This window comes from Apteryx rowi, unplaced genomic scaffold (assembly GCF_003343035.1).
Source record: "Apteryx rowi isolate R43461 unplaced genomic scaffold, aptRow1 scaffold_6, whole genome shotgun sequence".
In the NCBI taxonomy this organism is placed as follows: Eukaryota; Metazoa; Chordata; class Aves; order Apterygiformes; family Apterygidae; genus Apteryx; species Apteryx rowi.
Window position 1 is genome coordinate 614,187 of NW_020450871.1, and position 18,188 is coordinate 632,374.

Sequence of the window (18,188 nt, forward strand, 5' to 3'; positions counted from 1 at the left end):
AGAAGGATATTTTCACAATGAATATATTCACCAAATGCTAATTAGTCAATAAATATCCATTAATAAAAAGTACAATGACGTTATTAATGGCAAGACCAGCTCAAGTTGCTTATTCATGGGCATATTAGCTGCACAGACATTTCCCTATTTAGACAATTCTCACGCCTGTTCAACTGAGATCTGTTTCTCTGTTACATGAAAATCCTCCTGCGACTTTGGCCATGGAAAAGGGGATCTAATATATGCAAGAAGCATCCTACGAACAGTCCTTGAGGTTTCTTCATTGAGTTTTCTTATTGCTCCTGTCCTCATCTCCTGGTACAGGGAGGTCGTGCTGCTTTAAGGCAATACGTTGCTGATTCAAGCTACCCTGGAACCTGCTGAAGTTTATGGTGGTGGCAGGATCAGGGCTTTGCACACTGAGAATTGTCCTCTCTGTGGTAGCTGAGTAGGTTGGTCACCCAGAGCTCAGCACATCCCTTTTGGCCTGCTCATGAGAGCCCAGCAATTGAGAAGAACACAGTATGTGTTGTCATGGCAGGTAACAAACACTCTGTCGTTGACCCACTGTGCAATTTGGGTGACAGATACATCCTAAGAATAAAATAGGCCATGAATGAGCATTGTACATGGCCATAAAGATGTGACTGTGACTTCTATTACTCCTAAGACAAATGTTGCGATGCAATTTACTTGGAAGGGCCAGCAGAAATGAGAGAATACCGAGGAATTACTTAGAAAAATTGCTCAGGAAAAGATTTTAAAATAATTTCCACTTCTCTGCGGGTTATTTTGTAATTATGCTGCAAATTACCTCAAACCGAATCTTGAAGAACAACAATAACAAAAAAAACTTCCTGCATTAAGATTTCTTCTTCAAGAAAGAGCTGGTGTTACTAGCTGTCCTTGTGGCTGCGTAGATGGAATTAAAGATCAATATTTCAAAGAGGTATTGTTTAAAATGTGTTCAGGCACCTAAAGTGGATATAGAGGTTTCTGAAAAAATCTCACCTGGGTATCTCAATGCACTTAAAATACTGGGTCTGCCAGTTTGGTATTAAATGTTTTAGTGACCTGTGACATGGAACAAGGCTGAAATGTATGAGACAGTTGTTCAAAGTTTCAGTTTTAGATAAAAACAACTATTGGTGATTTAAACACCATGCAAATATGATTTCTTGTTTCCCTGTAACCTTTTTTCTCCCCCTGCAAGTGTCATCTTCTCTTAAATAACAAATAAGCTTTTAATGACTCTTCACATCTGTTTTTTCCTGAAGTCACTGTACCAAGCATTGGGGGGGTATCATCTATCACACCATGAATTCCCTGGGGAACTCTACCTATAAACAGATGAGAAAACTCCCAGACTTTCCAGAAACTAGACCTTGTCTTCACTACCAGAAATCTCCTAGAATAATAAACAAGCAAACAACATAAACTAATGAAGTTAAAATGGTCCATATTTTTCATACAGATGAGCAGGTAGAGCTTAAGACGACTGGGAGCTATAGCTCACCTCTGGCACTAACTCTTGTGAGAACCAGCTAAAAACACCTTTTAAAATCTTTTCTGATAAATACTCAGCTTAGAAAGAATTCTGAAAAAAAAATATAAAAACATATCTACATGCTAGAGCAGTGGCTTTAATTACGATTTTTTAAAATCAGTAATTAAAGAAAAAATAAGTAATTACAGTAACTTGAATCTATTCCATCTGATTCACAGTCTTACAACTTGCATGTATTCATCTATTATCATGTGAATAGGGCAGTGATTACACTCTTGCCAATGGTTTACCAGAGCAAAATTTTCCTTGATTGGCCTAAAGTAAGGGTAGAATAATTTAGTTCAGAAAGGTAAATTAAATTGATTGACTTTAATTAGGGAAAGCTCCATTTACAACCCAATATGGGGCATAAGGTTATTTGTACTCAATACTCAGTCTCAGAGAAGATGACAGTGCTTTTGTTTTTCTCTCTCTAATGCAAAACACTCAAATCAAAGTAACAGTTCCAGTTCCTGGACTGCATATTCTCTTGGACCCATTTGCCATAACTGTAGCCCAATCTCCACTCTGACCTTGACTGCTTTAGTTTCCTGTCCTGCTCCCAGGGATTTAAATCTCCCTTCTTGTGCTCTAATAGGTGTTGGGCTAACAACCAATGAGGGTTCACATCTCTAGGTTTTTTCTAAAAGATTGCAATTTTTGAGATAATCAGGTCAGCATAGATAAGAACAGCGGAGGCTGCATTTTCAGACATGTAACCCACACCTCAGATTACTTCTGCTCCTGTACTGATATCTGAAAATAAGCCTTCAGATAAGCTGTGCAGAATCAGAGGTGGAAAAGTGAGAGAGGAAGGGCCTGTTGGGGTAAAGGAGGAAGGCTGCGAGGTACCATGAGCAGGAGTCTTCCTGAGCAGGAAGGAACTCTAGGAAGCCTTTGTTTTTAGTGAGTGAGTATCCTCAATTTGAACATGTTGCTCTTTTCTGCACTTTCTGAAAGATTTCTGTGAATATCCCCTTTAATCTACAGCCTGAGCATTCTTCCTTCTATTTTAGCTGAACACCTGGAGATGTACACACCACCAAACAAGCAGCACTGTCTAGAGGTTGGGGCTAAATGACCAGAATTCCTTTAACCCCATAGCTCTGAATACTGGGATGCCCATTAAAGTGTTTTACCCTTCTGGTGCAGTTAACATCAGTTTTATATACAACCGTGCAATGATGAAGCTGTATGCAATGTGTGTGATACTCTGATCAGGCTGCAGGATTTGAGCCAAGAAAAAAGATGCTGGAGGTGTTTTAAGAAAGGCAGAATGAAGGAGAGTGTTTTCAGCCTATGATAATACCACTTAAAAATCACCGTTAGTAACTGTTTTAAGTTATGTGCACTGAAAACCATAGCAGAGCCATTTTTCCTTTTTTCATCTACATGCCATCTCTGTCTAATTATGATTCGACCTCTGGACTATGAAAATACAATCACCAAGAGGAGATCTGTGAAAAAAAGCAAAACAAAACTCTTGAACATAAAACCTGCAAAATAGAGGGTTGGGTCAAAAGCCCTCACTGACGTAGCTGGTTTTCAAAGAAACGGTAGTAGCTTTTAACAGGCGGGCAATTGCTGAATACTGCCGTGCACATCCTGTGTTAAGATAACAGAAATAGCTGTCTGTGAGCAAAGCAGATAGATAGGCTAATGGCCTCTCCTGCTCTGGTTAACAGAGCAGGGCTCTTCAGAACTGTACAGTGGCTAGCTGGGATTTTTTTCCTCTTTGGTCAGCTGCCTTTTAAAAGTAAAAACAGGTAATACAGGTAACCATAATGGAATTCTGTTATGTGTCATCTTTTCCCTTTTTTTGACGCAGGTCACAAATTCAACCAAGTGGCCTACTAAGCTAATGGATGAATGACAGTTGTTACATTGCTCCACTGGCGTAAATGAATCTGATGTGTTCTCCATTATGAGTAATAGTTCAAACACATGCCTTGCTTCCAGGGAAGAGCTGGAACAGATCAAGAGCTCAATTCAATAACCAAGTGCTTAAGTTGAAAGGCACAATTGCTATTCACAAGCTGTTTAGGGTTTGGGGGTTTTTTTCTGAAAAGAAAAACAAACTGAATTGATTTGAAAGTTAAAAATCCTTGGACTCATTTTCAGACGAATTAAGCAGGTGTCATGGACTGGGAGTGTTTTTGCTAATAGTCAGATTGTCATCTAACCTGTGCAAACTATTTTTTTCTTAATAATGTTTGAGCAGCTTAAAAGTCTATCCTCTGTTTCCTTGCTAATCATGTGATCCACTGTCAGGCAAGAACTTTTATTGCTCTCATTTCAGACTGCCTGAATATACCAGAAAGCTAGAAATGTTGTATGTCAATATCTGTATATGTCATTATTATTCACAATACATATTATTAAAAACCCAGCCCATGAGAGGGAAAAAAACAAAATACCACATACTGTGTGAATTATGCAAATATGATAAAGATACAGATAAAATTCTAGGTGCAATGAATTCACCTTTAAAACAGTCTTTCGAACTGACTATAAACATTTGCACCCAGTAGAATGAACTTTTAAAGCCAAGACCAAAGCCAGCCACATTACACTAACACATTTTAACCCAAATAAAGGAAATGAATAGCAAATGCAGTATTTCTACGTATAATATTATCCATGTATTTTATACGAAAGATTCTATACTACACTTTTCTTCCAAACTTTACATGTGTAGTACAAAGATTACTACTGGTAACCTGTCAATTTAAAAACAACAGGGTAGCGTGTGCGATGGGCCATACACTTTTGCCTATCAATAAAAATACTGTTTGTCTTCACAGCTATTTCTTTCTCTAAATTCATTCGTGTGTCTTCCAGGTTCCTCAGAGACTGTTCAGATTCTAGTAGTTTTTTCTTCAAAGACTCAGTGGATTCCGTTAGTTCTTCAACTTCACTGATCAGCCTGAATAGAATTACATAATTAATACAAAATTGAGCAGAAGCCAGTCTGTGTTCCCAAAGACAAATGAACTGGTATGGGAATAAAGATCAACAGCAGTAGAATAATTATGCTCAATAAAAGGAAGAAAGTTTGCATCCCAAAGCATTGAAGTGGACCTGATGAGTGCTGGAGACTTTGGACTGCAGGGCTCAGAGCTGTGAATGAGATCCTGCATACTTAGTCGAAAACACAGTTCACTTTGATAGCTTTTGTACAGAAGTCTCCCATAATTTAGATAGTATGAAGAATGCCTTTTGCAAGCACAATGGAACTATCCATCCTCATACACACTCTCCCACTGTGCAGGACGCTTCTATTAAGAATTACAGGGCAGAAATTGTTAGATGAGTCACCCAGCCTGACTGGATCAGCATTTCTTTCAGCCTAGTTTTTTGTATCTGTTCAATAGTATAAAACTCAAGTATTAAAGATGATTGAATTATGCCAGATTTATGTCAATGTATCAGAGATCAGAACATAGTCTTTACTTTAAAAGCATATAGGCTGTCAATAAGAAAGAAGCACACCTTTTTAATTGAAAGTCTACGGGGGGTTGAGGCTTTACTGCATTCTCTGTCTTTAGAGAATGCACATATTTCCTGGGAAAACAAGACCCATATGTGCTATGGGGAACTGCTTAACTTGAAACTATATAAGCATGGCAATTAAACACATGCCCATTCAGCAAAGCACTTAAGTTTGTCCTTAAATCCCATTAAAGGCAATGTACATACTAAAAAGCTTGCACAGTGATGATTTGCTGAATCAGGACCTAAATGAGTGTACCTGAGATAGCATAAAGCATTTGGATTAATCATAACTTTTTCCTCAGCGTATGAAGAAGAACAGCATATTGGCTTTGAATGGCAGGCATTTTTGCTACCAGCATGTTGTAAGCTTTTATCCCCTACTTTTCATAAAGGCAGGAATATATGAAGGAGGAGAATCAATTACAAGGCCTGTAATGAGATCAGAAGTGACAAATGTGACATTCAGACCTTTAATTTGAAAGGATTTATTGACCTCCAGTTTTAAAATGGATTATTACTGAAAGTCAAACGCCATCAGCCCAATACTTCAGAGGAACTGAGGATTCTTCTCAGTTTATGGATATGCACAGCCTATTTACATTCTCAGCACTTGAAGCATAATTCATTCAGTGCATAGTCCACCTTGTGGTAAACTTCTGCTAACAGCAAAGGGGCTGCAAATTACCCACATGCTGTCAAGGTATTTTGGACCATCTAAATCAGAAAAGAAACCACACAGTTCAGAGGAGAAAGCACACAGACAAAAGGCAGTTGTGTCTATAGATTTGTCAATACATTAGGTTAAAATGATATTTTCCTTGGAGTGATTTCAGTCAGTGGAATTATTTCTGACTTAAATATCAGAATCAAGCTTAGTAATTAAGAGCTGAAGGCTATGTGTTGCAAATAATAAGTGCAAAAGCTGTCTAACTGCCTCTGGATAGAATGGACACCTTGGAGGACTTTTTTATTAATCTTTACCTGAATTGTGCTGGATCTCTGCAGAGCTCAACATTGGGCCTAAAAGATCTGTCATACAGCCTTGTTTGAGCAACTTTCATTGGGGCTTCTTTGTCCTTGATAGCTTGTTTGAGAGCAGCAATGTTAGCTTCTTGATCTCCAATCTCCTTAAGTGTCTGAAGAGGATACCCAGGAAAAAGAACTGTTTAATAAAATACACTTGCCTCTGTGTACACTATACACCTGTTCATGGTTCTAGTTATAGTTTTGACTTCTTATTTGGCCAGAGTATAGGAGAAATAGAAGTACAAAAGTGTTTTTCACCTCTTTATTTCTACTCTTATATTGAGGAGAATGGAGAATCTGATATCTGGTCTAAAGAGAAGCAGAAAATATTTTGCAGTCTGTTCAAAATCTCTTCCAAACATGCTGATAAGACATCCCACCTCCATGATTTACTTTTGGTACTGTAAATTATCCAAGAAAATTTTAAGTTATTTTGAATGAGATTAAAGTTGCTGACCTGCTTGAAAATGCACAGATTTCTGGCATTAGTGAAGAAAATAGAAAAAGAAAGGAAATGCTGAATCTCTTCTCCCTCATAACCACTGAGACACATATAGAAAATAAAGCCTACTTCATCATCATTACCCAGTAGGTGCTAAGGAATGGCTTATTCTTTCCACATTTGCAAATGGACTAACACAGATGTAGGAGCTGCTCCACATAGGAGAAGGAACTGAGGCTGAAGAGGCTTCATGTGCCAGCAGCTGTTGCTGCTGCTACTATTGCTGCAAAGCACAACTTTCTTTCCATAAGACTGATAACCAGGCTAGCCTGGGAATCCTGGCTCTGGGAATCCTGACCCCAAGATCAGCTCCTTGATCACACAGTATTAGGCTTTAGTTCAGCAAGATGTGCAAGCATGTGTTTAATTGTCTTCATATTTAAATCCATCTCTTACTTAGAGAAGCAGAGCAGAAAGTAGAATAAGCTGAATTGGAGTTGTAATCTATCACTGAAGACTCTTATCAGATACTAAGCTGACACAAAATATTGTTCTATACCTGACATGGACTAAGAAGTTTTTCCTAGAGGACAAATCTACTGTGATTTTCTCGGAAGAGCTTATCACCCCGTTAGCCAGCATTCCAAAAGGAACACTTACATTTTTCAAATGATACTCTAGTTTGTGTTTTGCATCTTCCAGCTCCTCACAGCGTTTGGCAAAAGCCTCATTAACAGCAGCACACTGCATGCGCAGGTCCTCAGCTACATCATGAAGAATATTGTCAATCAAGGCACGAAGATCGATGGAAGCCAGTTTTTCTCGTTCTGCCCTATAAATGTTGTCATGACTGAACTTTGCCCATGTCTCTGGTGTTGAGGCACTGCAAGAAGAGGGGAATGGTATAAAAATAGGAGATTTGCTCTTTTGTTCAAGTTGCATTTAAGAAGACAATCTGAAGCTGGTTCTCTCCCTGCCAAAGTGTTGTCAAGCACAATTTCTTTCTTTCTTTTTTTTTCTCTTTTGCTATCTTGTAGGCTGTCTAGTGTTACCATGAAGGAAGAAGAACATAAAAATATGCTATAAAAGTAATAAACTCTCATTCACCCAGTGGCTTCTGAGGGAAGTAATGCATCTGAAGTTCTTTCCCTTTAGCTCATATAACTGAGGAGAGTATACGGATACTAACTACAAGCATAAGCACTGTTAAGTCACCAGCAAATAAAAAAAAAAAAAAAAAGCATGAATATATTTAAGCTTTACAGTCTATGTATACTTCAGAACAAAGAGAAACAGGATATCTGGTTATCCTTTGCCATGTTGAGCAGCAGAAGAAACTGTGTAGCTCTTGGGACACTGTGTCATGTGAATATTGACTGAAAGTGGAGGGTAAAACAGCAAGATTCATTGCAAGTAATAGTAATCCCCTCTGTGTACAGGAAGCAGGGCTTGCCTTTCCTGAAAGAATGACATGCTTGCTGATGCCAAATGGTAAGTCTCAATAGGATTTAGGCTACCCTTCAAATGTATACAGTCAATTATTTCAGGGAAAAATTTCTACAAACTCAGTCTGCATATAGTGGCCGTACTTTGCCATCAGTGGAGCTCCACGCTGAGGCAGAAGCATTACCATTGCTATCCATGTTGCTATTTTAGAGCTGTGACATCATATGTCCAAAGGAGCTGCAATCACACCTTCATTCGGCAATCACACCTTTAATTCAGAGCAGCATTATGGCTTTCACTGACACAAAGGCTATATTATACCTTATCAGGATTATTGGCAGAGGATAATAACTGGAAGCGCTCACCTCTCTTCAAACTTCACGGAGCCAGGATGGAGCTGGATGTTGGTGCTCTGGTTACTGTATCTTCCACATTTATCGTCAGTGTTGTATGTTTCAACTTTGTCTGACCAGTCCATTTCACAAACCTCTTTGTGATCTTGATTTAATCTAAAAAGGTCATTATTATCACACATGTCCAGTGGAAAAGAATACAATTCAGCGAAATTATCACAGATGTCTGTGAAGCTAGGCTGTAAGCCTTGATCTGTCACAGAACACTAAGTAAACTTTCCTTTTTGTCTTGCAAATCCTAACCAAACTCTCTCTCCCACAACCATCTGCTAGGAGGAGAGGAAGTGTAATGTGTTAACCACTGGCCTAGACCTTCAGTTCTGTCCTGTGCTTACTGAAGGCTTAGAGCTCTTATAGCCTGAGATAGAGGAGCTGTTGGACCTTGGATTTTACAGATTAATCCTAAAACAAAGAGGATTTTCCAGTAGCAGCTACAGCTGCAATTATGATGGGGAAGAAAGGAAGGGAGTTTGCCCAATAGAACACTCTTCCCATGATATGACATCAGGTAGTGCTAATGGGGGACCATCCTCCCCTTTCCCTAGTATATTGGTCCTGGCACTATTTGAGACCTCCATAAAGTCACCCTGTGTCATCCTCTGAGCCCACCTACCCAGCCTTCCAAAGACTGTAGCATGATTTGTCCTTGGAAAACACAAGAACAGTGACATTCAGTATTGAAGTTGCTGCCTTGTTCTCAATTGAATGAGTCGCACTTCACCCAGTTAAATAGAATGACTTCAAGTTACAGAAAACAGTGGGTCTTTATCAACTGTTAACAGCAGATGTCACTATCACCTAAGGAATTAAAAAGACTCAGCTAGCCAAAGGTGGTACAAAAATGATCTAAAAAGTATTACTTACAAAAAGTGAAGCCTAAACTCCGGAGATTACTCTTGTACTGTAACTGAACTACTTTAAATTACTATGCTTTTATAGACATTCTTTATAAAAACAATATTTTTATTTTATCTGGTAGAATATCACAAATGGGAACAATTAAAAACTAAAAACCATAAGATACCTAGGTTTCTATCAGTTAATTCCATCATATCGATTCACCTTAGAGTTCAGTTAACATCTTCTTTCTGAAGGGTTCATTACAAATTAAAAGCAAATATTCCTTTTGAAATGCAATGAACATTCATACTGATATGGAAGTTGGAGTGAGGTTTCATATTTTATGTTCATACTGACATCTGGTGGCAAAAAGCTCAGGTCAAAGAGGTCTTTCAGTCAGACAAACTGTTGTAAAATATCATATAGTAATATATCAGACAGTACCACAAGATAGGTGTAGTGATTTCCAGATAATTTTTTTTGCGCTTAAGTTTAGTGTTGGACAATTGCAGAACTGTATATGCATACAGGATATCAACACTGAAAATGTAAAGTAATATACTGGAAATTACAAAAAGGCATGTCTCTTCTTTTACCTTATCTTACTTGATAATCCTCAAGTATTATCACTGAGTACCTCTTTTCAAGTTTAAATGCAATTCATACGGCTCTTAAGCCTTGTATTGGTATAAACTTCATCCACCAAGCATTGTACCCCTTTACGTCAGGAAGTATTTGCTAACATAAATTAACTATTAAGGTATAGTGAAAAACAACTTACCGCATCTGGTTACCAGCTTGCATCAAAGTTCTCTTCAAAAGTTCCTGGATATTTCTGATAAGTTCAGCTTCCTAGATAAAAACATTGAGACTTCTGTGATACCCAGTGTAGAGCTATAGATCCTGCAGAGCTGTTTATTTTCAGTGGCTGTGGATAAATAGTTAAATCTTCCACTCGTTACCCACTCTTACCCTATTATTGCAAGACAAGATCTTCTTAGGAGTTAGCAAATACTGAGGTAACTCAGGTATAAGTCTAAAAAGTCAGTAATACTTGAAATGCTTCTAAAGCCTGGGGTGCATTATTTTCATGTTGCATGTGTATTCCACAAAACAGCTATGTTCTGTCAGATTAAACAGAATATTTGAATTTCTTGTGCAGCCTTGAAGTAGGGAAAAAATGAGGCTACAGTGCCATGCTCAGCAGGAGATGGGAGCCACTGCCTTGTGCAGAAACAAGGTATCACTGAAACTGTGCGGGACACTGGTTCCCCTGAAAGCATAAACTCAGAAGTCAGAGGCTGCTGCCACCTTGCTCGGGGACCTGATACAGCAGATCAGCTACTCTGGCAAGACACTGGCCTCCAGAACCTGCTGAGTCCTTGCAGATACCTTCAGAGCCTGCTGTCTGGTTCTGTAATAAGCGTTTGGTCTGCATGTAAGGCAGAGGCTTCCCACTAGATTCCTGCAGGTACAGGTATGGTGACAGGGTGCTGTTTAACGTAAAGAAGTGGCACTATCATCGTCTTCAGTTGGCCTACCTCCTTTGAACTCTGTGCATTAACTAAAAACAGAAGTTGCTACTCTATGATTTAAACAGTAATTGTCTTCTCCAACAGGTATAGGAAAGCCATCCTAAGATAAACCTGATGACATTTACAGCTTTACTTGTTTTATTAAACCAATTTACTCCAGAACTCATTTTGCCTCTGGTGATGGACAGTATCAAGAGCTACGGAATTATCTCATATATGCAATGTTGTATGAGGGGTTAATTTTCTTTCAATTGCAAAGCGTTCAGTGGTCAGTCATAAAGTTTTGTCTTACCTTGATAATGCAACTGGTGTCTGAAGTATTAGCAGGAATGTTCATTTCAACATGAAGGTGATCAAACCAAAAAGGCCACACTTTCTAATAATTTCGTATCGAACAAAAAGTATCTATTGCTTATCTTTGACTGCAATAAAGCTGCTTTAGAGATGAACTATCAATGCCTCATGAAGTGACTTTACTGACCTGGAGATTATAAATCGTTACAGTCCAGCAAGCATGGTTTTATTTGTGTTATGTAAGGGAATTTAGCATTTGAGGCTCAGGTATTAAAACCAGCTATTGTATATGAAAAGCTCCTAATTAATTTGGCTGTTGGTCAGCCATGACAGCCGTACAATAGCAACAACGGGAGTATATACTTGCTAATAACCCTTATTCCCAGAACTCTGCTGGCACTCCTTGGTCCTTGTACTGTTTTTGACAAATAAATGAATGAATAAGTCACTGCAATGTCAGTTGCTCCATCATAACAAACCAACAGGGAGCGTAAGAAAGATCATTTTACTCTAAATGAAAAAGGACAAGTGTGATTGGAAAAAATATATATTTTTAAGACTCTAAAAGAGTCTTAAAAGTTAAGATAAATACATAGATGAAAGTATCATTTTACAAACTGTAAATGAGAACACCAAGACTCACTTTCTGCAGAGAGGAAGTATTACAAGTATTACAGTTGTCAAAATAAAAATTCAAAAGGATTTCGAAGGGTTAGAAAGATTTAGCACTTGAAATTATATTTATAGTAATTGATATTATTTTGTGTTGGGTCATCAGTCTCCATGTAAGTAAAGACGCAATCACTTTCCTGTGAGTAATGTGCAATTTAACTGCACAATTTTAAACGAGAAAACTCTTCCTTTGGCAATTAAGGTCTCTTCCATGGAAAAAGTGAAACAGTGCAAAAATAAAGACTGCCCTTGTTGAATGACCTAAAAGAAAAATTAAAGGTGGATTCCACATTGAGGAGATATGTAATCAAATATGACATTTAAGACTGAAAATACAGTAATCATAATCAATGGCAGTCTAAGACTAGTCAAGAGTGTGTGAGCACACACAGGCGTAAATAACAATGAATTTTGGACACTGATCTCTCAGGGTTTTCTCTTAGCCTTTAAAGCAGGCACAAAGGCAGACTGTGTGGCTGGGAGGAGCTGTGGCACTGGGTTGAAGGTGAAGATCCTTTGCACTAGGATGCGCAGTCGCTGCTGCACTGCAGGACCTCGTAGTTCAGTGCAGGCAGCTGGCAAACGATAGCTGTGGCCAGCTCGCGGGGTCCCGGGGGGGGGACAGGCCGTAGATCAGCACCGCATAAATGCCTGACGTTTCGCGTTACCTGCAGAGGAGCAGGAGGCAGGAATCTCATTCCCCTTGTGGGGACTTATAAAATGCTATGTTTGCTCTTTCGCATTTTCTTTGCAGAGTAAATTCCATCAACATCCATGGCAGAGAAAGCTGCAGCCTGGAGTACAGCTCTCCTGGACTTCGTGATTTCAGCCCTAAAAATGTGGGTGACTCCACATGGAAATCCACGGGGGGAGGCCTGTGTTTTAGCAAGTGGCAGAATATACGACCCTTATTTAGTCTGTGCACAGAACTGTATTAGCAATTCATTTGAAGATCCAGTCCACATTAAGAGAGGAAAAGAATATGAAAGAGTTCTAGTAACTAGCAGTATTTCTGTGGTTCAGAAGAAGGCATTAACTTAGATTTGCATTTTTTCAGTTCATGATAGGACTCGGTGGACCAAATGTCTTTTTCTTTCCTTAATTTTCCCAAATATGTCTTCCCGGGTTGTCTATTAAAATGAAATATTGTGAATCTGAAGTGATCTTGGCTTGTTTTCAGTTGTCTTCTCCACAGTTAATAATAATAAACCTCTTTGTTGTCATAAATGATTGTCAATTAAAAGTGGAGTGAACATTTTATAGTTTAACATGGCATTTATTTTATTACAGTATTTAATGTTTATAGTGCAAAAGTTGGATTCTCCTCAGATCTAATGATAAATCCATCTCAGTTCATGACTTTATGAATGTCTAACTAATGGTGCAAAGAGGAATCCAGGAAAATGAAACTCCTCTTTTGAAAAAAAAAGAGGAAATTTTTAAGAGCAGATGTTTGTGCCTTCCATGAATTTATAGATTCATTTTTTGCAGATTTTCTTTTTACATCTATAACTTGTAGATGTCAGCAATATCTAAGTACAGCACCTAGGGTCAAAATGATAAAATGAAAGAGCAGCTAAGAGGAACTGGTAAAACCCAGTGTCCAGTTCATATCATATGATGTGAGAGAGGCTTTACAGTTCCCCTTGATTACAAATCCAGCTGCATCCATCCATCAGTAACAACGTGATATCAAATGTCCCACACATCAGTGTAGGAAATGAAACCAAACTAGCTTGCAGATCTCACTGGATTTAGACCTCCAGGCAGACTGTGACAAGAAGACTGTTATTTATTACAGCTGGGAGCGAAAGTAGATAACAGTCTTCAAAATTTCAGTCTGGTGACTGGCCTTTTTCCTACTGAACTGCAAGGTCTCCTCGTGTCATTTGGAAAGTCCATGATCTGCAGATGTTAAAAACAAGCACTAAGTTCTTTACTGAGCTGTCTGTGCACAGGGCTGTCTCACTGAGCGCAGGTTCACTGGGCAAAGCTACAGATCACGGTGTTTGGAAATCGTTTTGTGTTGATTTCCTTGCCCCATTATTGTATTGTATACACACAACTGTATCCTTTCTCCACTTTTCTAAACTTTAATTTTTATACAGTTGACAGGATCTTGGCTAAAGCCTTTGTCTTCAGCATCAGGGAATAGCTGTGGCTGACTTCATTGTTGAAGCAAAGGCACAACAAATCAACACTTGGAGTCAAATACAGTTCCAGGGTAAAAAAATGGCATAAATTTAACTACATCTGCTTACAGCAGGGTCATATCTGGCACCTAGTTAATGAATTTGGACACTGGATATGTGGAAATAACCTTGGCATGCAGAATGTACACAGTTGAAACACGATTTATTGACAGTATACCATCATGTGGCAAGTCCTGTACTAGTGCTTTCATTATAATTATGAAATACATGCACAGATACTAAACTGTCATTAAACTGACGCAAAGGGGATTCAGAAGAGATGTCATATGGGTTATGGGAGTCAAAGACCTCAAACAAAACAGATGCATGTATTGCTTTTTCTGAGCTCGGCTGTTTCCGATGATGCAGCCTGAAGAAATGAAGCAATTCTACTTAAGAGATTGTATCTTCTTTTTAGTCATCAAAGATTCTTCTTCTAGGAAGAACTGTTGTGTACTTCAGCTTATTTTTCTTAACCAGAACTGCATTAAGAAAAGGTTAATATGCTGTCAAGTAGAGTCGATGAAGTTCTGAATAACAGCTGATTTTGCTATGCATTTGAGGAGCTTTCACTTTAAATACCTTCATCCCTCATTGCAGCAGTGGTTAAACAGCAGTGGTATGTGTCAAATAGGTGATCTAATTGCGACTCCATGCTGCAAAGCAAATAGGAAAAATGAGTTGAAACCAAAACTCCTTAAGAGAAAAAGATGGTGTGCCAAAATATATGAAACTCCCAAATCTTCTCTGGATGCATAAAACCTTCATCAGAGATACTTCTGCTTTCTTTGTGAGTCATCTGAAACGGTTACTACTGAACAGATAATGAAAGCTCAATTACATGAAGAGATTCCTCACTGCTTGTGTAGCTGTATTTGGAGCTGTCTCTTTAAACGTCATCCGCCGGGGGCTGCTGAAAGGTGCTTATCTTGGCAGGATGCTCTGGGAACTGGGAAATGTTCTTCATTGCTGCAGAAAGCCAAAAGCAGCAATAAAACCTATGTCCTGCGAAAAGGCCACCAAACTCTTCCAAGACTAAATGAAAGGTAGTCCCTTGTCCAGACACACTTTTCCCCCAGCAGCAGATTTCCCTATGCACCTTCCCATGGGAGTAGGCAGGAGTGCAGCAAAGATACCAACGAGTGAAGCTGATGCAAGCCTGGGCTGCTAGGAGGAGAGGAAGAACTTCAAATGAATTAAAATATCTTGAATATAAATTAAGCGTGTAGTTAAAACTTCCTGTGCAAGGGAAAGGATGTCTGTTTCCTCATGCAGCTGACTTTTGGAATTCATATTTCTCCTTTTTCTCAGTTTTTGCATGGGAAGAGAATAAATTACTCCTGATCTCCTTTGCATTTCCGAAGAAGGGTGGGGAAACAGTTGAACAGTTCCGTCATTTATTTTCTTGAGAGAGTTAAGATTGGAAAGTGACTGGATAGGGAAGCAGCATTCAGAAAAAATATGTAACTACTTTAGTAATAAAACTTGAATAACTCCTTTAAATAAGCAAATGAACATAGAGCTATCAGTGAACTGGGCCATTAACTTTGAAATCTGAGCAGTGAACAGTCAGAATTCATGGAAGAGCACCTTTCAGTGTCAAGAATTATTACTCAGTTTTGGAAAGAGAAAGAAATACAAGGTACAGTTTGATTTCTTGTAGTGAAAGAGAGGTATAAAGTATAGCTGCAGCTTAAAGAGCTGCCAAAGCCATAGAGGACACATTTTAAAATCTATTTGCAAACATTTTTGCTGTAAAATCTATTCCACTGTAAAAATGTGAGGAGTTTCCTCTCATATTATGTACTACTCTTCCTTCTTTCCAAATTGCAAAGGTCATTGGCATAGCAACAAAATCTTCGTTTCTCAAGAGTCCATCTGCTGCTGGTATACACGCCTCATCTGAACTCACATCATTCTTTTTTGATGACATCCCACTTGGCCGTTAATGCTCTGTCATCACAAGCAGAGAATCACAATTTCAGGTGAAGAATTAGCAGCAGCAGCAGATGGACTTAACAATGAACAAACTATTCTCTGGAAGAGATTGGGAGGAAAGAAATACAGGAGGCAAAACCTGCCAGAAAATGATTTTTTCTTGTAAATCTACCTTCACAAACTTCTCTAAAATATCAACAACTGATAAAAATAATTTCTTTTTTTGTAATCTGAGTATAATTTTTTTTTTACAATTCACAAAGCAGACTAGTACTGAAATATCCAGTACACTAATTCTCACATTTTTACATTATTGACTAGAATGATCTCTTAAATATTGACTACAATTAAGCATTATTCCCATTAAAAATAGTGCTCAAGCACTATCATCCCATCAAGTATGAAAGTCACTTCCATATTTTTCTAATAACTAGTATTAACTGTCTGGTTTTATATGTAACTCATCATGAATCAACTTTCACAGTATTTTGGAGGCTCCAGGCAAATGATCACTAATCTATTTGTTGGATACTAGAATATGTATCATTCAAGAATGAAAAACGACCCAGAATCTGTTCTCTGTAACATCCGCAACCACAATTACTACATCATTTTTGAAGGCAATCTACATGCAGTGTTGGATCTCAATAACAGATAACAAAGTGTCTGCTGGTGTGAAGAGTCCTCTATGGGAAGAAAAGGGCCAAGAAAATTTCAGGAGAGTGTCAGGTTTGTTGAAGTCACACTGTCAAAAGTACCATCTGTCTATGCCTTGGACAGCTTGCCTGGAGCTGTCATCTCATGCAGGTGTCACACAGCTACGTTGTACTGTTCTGAGAGCCACGCTGCTGTCCTGCAGTATGATTAAACGATGGTCTGTGTTGCGACACTATAGTTCAATGTCAGATCACCACCTTGTTGTGAACCTTGGCAAGACTACAGCGTCAGACTCATTAGTAGAAGGTTATGACAGAGACTACCAGATTTGGCCTGCATGAGCATGGAAACAGGCAAGCAGCATTGTGTTTCACTGGTTCTGAATACCATGTTCAAGGGGTGCTACATTTTTTAAGTGAAACCTGCAGAGAGCACAGGACTGTACTCTGAGTAGAAGATGAACATACCTAATGCCAGAATAGGATGATCAGTGTGGTTCAGGAAATCTCTATTTTGATTTTGTTTGGATCCAGTCTGAGAGAGGATCCTCAAACTGGAGGTGTCCTTTAGTTACACCCACATGATTTTAAATACTTTTAAAACACTGGAAGCATTTTAAATAAGCTTTCCTAAACTCATGAGTGACAGACAGAGTCCAGACTGCCTGGGAGGGGAACTAGGCCTCTGTGCATTGCTGGAACTGACCTTCACAAGCTGCCGCCTGCTCAGTTATCACCTACAGACCAACCTCTTCACCATTTTAGAGACCGGGGAAGCTCTAAGACAGGCCTGCAAACAATCCTTAACATCCCTCCTCACCTTTAGCAACTCTATCTCCACCTGGTCGCAAACCAGGTCCGGGTGCTGCCGCCTCTCTCGACACTGCAGGTTATCGGTGGCAATGGAGCAGGGCACCCCGGTGGCATCGAGCGCCCTTTCCAGCCGCACCTTCTGGGCCGCCAGCAGCCCGGTCTCGGCGATGAGCTCCTTGATCTCCTTCTGGAGCTCGGCCTTCCAGAAGTGAATGTCCTGGAGGCGCTGGCCCAGGGCGGCCGTGGACTCCTGCTGGGAGCGCTGGGCCGCGGCGGCGGCGCGCTGGGCCAGGCCGCAGGCCTCGAGCCGGCAGCGCTCGGCCTGGTGGCGGTCGATGGAGGCCTCGTGGGCCTGGCTGTGGCGGTGCTCGTGCCACTCCTGCGGCAGGTACTTGGCGGTGCGGAAGCCGGCCGTGGCCAGGCCGCAGGAGGAGTGGGGCCCCGCGTTGAGCGCCACCTCGGCCACCTTCATGGGCAGCTGGGAGGCCGGTACCGCCTGCGGCGCCGGCTCCTTGGTCAGCAGCGCCCCCGCCTCCGCCATGACTCCCCCGCGGCCTCCCTCAGTTCGGGCCGCGTCCTCCCGTCGCCGCGGCAACGGCAGCGGCCAATGAGGACGCGGGTCCCCCCTCGGCCGAGGGAAACCCGAGGAGGCAGAGGGGCGGCCGCCCACCCCTCGTTACCAGGGCAACAGCAGCCACCAATGAGAGCGCGCATCAACCCCCAGGGAGCATTGGATAGGGCATGCCAGCTGCCCGCCCCGCCTCCAAGCTGCTTGCTGCTATGGTGACGGTGCCACCCAATGGGGAAGGAGCGGGGGTTCAAGGGCCCGCGCCCTGTGGAGGGGGCGGTGTCATGGCGGAGCCGAGCAGGCCTGGCGGCC

At 40.3% G+C, this 18,188-nt stretch overlaps 1 protein-coding gene across 1 annotated transcript; it reads right to left on the reverse strand.

Moving 5' to 3' along the window:
* Positions 1 to 4,255: 4,255 nt before the first annotated feature.
* Positions 4,256 to 17,849, reverse strand: TEKT4 (tektin 4). The gene is made up of 6 exons (XM_026083255.1): positions 17,316 to 17,849; positions 9,990 to 10,060; positions 8,321 to 8,464; positions 7,170 to 7,392; positions 6,023 to 6,177; positions 4,256 to 4,472 (listed from the first exon to the last, which is right to left on the reverse strand). Exons 1-6 carry the CDS (start codon positions 17,847 to 17,849, stop codon positions 4,256 to 4,258), a joined length of 1,344 nt encoding a protein of 447 aa, XP_025939040.1.
* Positions 17,850 to 18,188: the final 339 nt, after the last annotated feature.

Bases quoted from the DNA above. Each gene is read 5' to 3' on its own strand.
- TEKT4 (XM_026083255.1), bottom strand. From the start codon at position 17,849: ATGGCGGAGGCGGGGGCGCTGCTGACCAAGGAGCCGGCGCCGCAGGCG. The intron at 10,061-17,315 runs GTGAGGAGGGAT...GTTTTTATCTAG, and splicing joins TGGAGATAGAGTTGCTAAAG to GAAGCTGAACTTATCAGAAA. The intron at 8,465-9,989 runs GTAAGTTGTTTT...TGACCTTTTTAG, and splicing joins CAAGCTGGTAACCAGATGCG to ATTAAATCAAGATCACAAAG.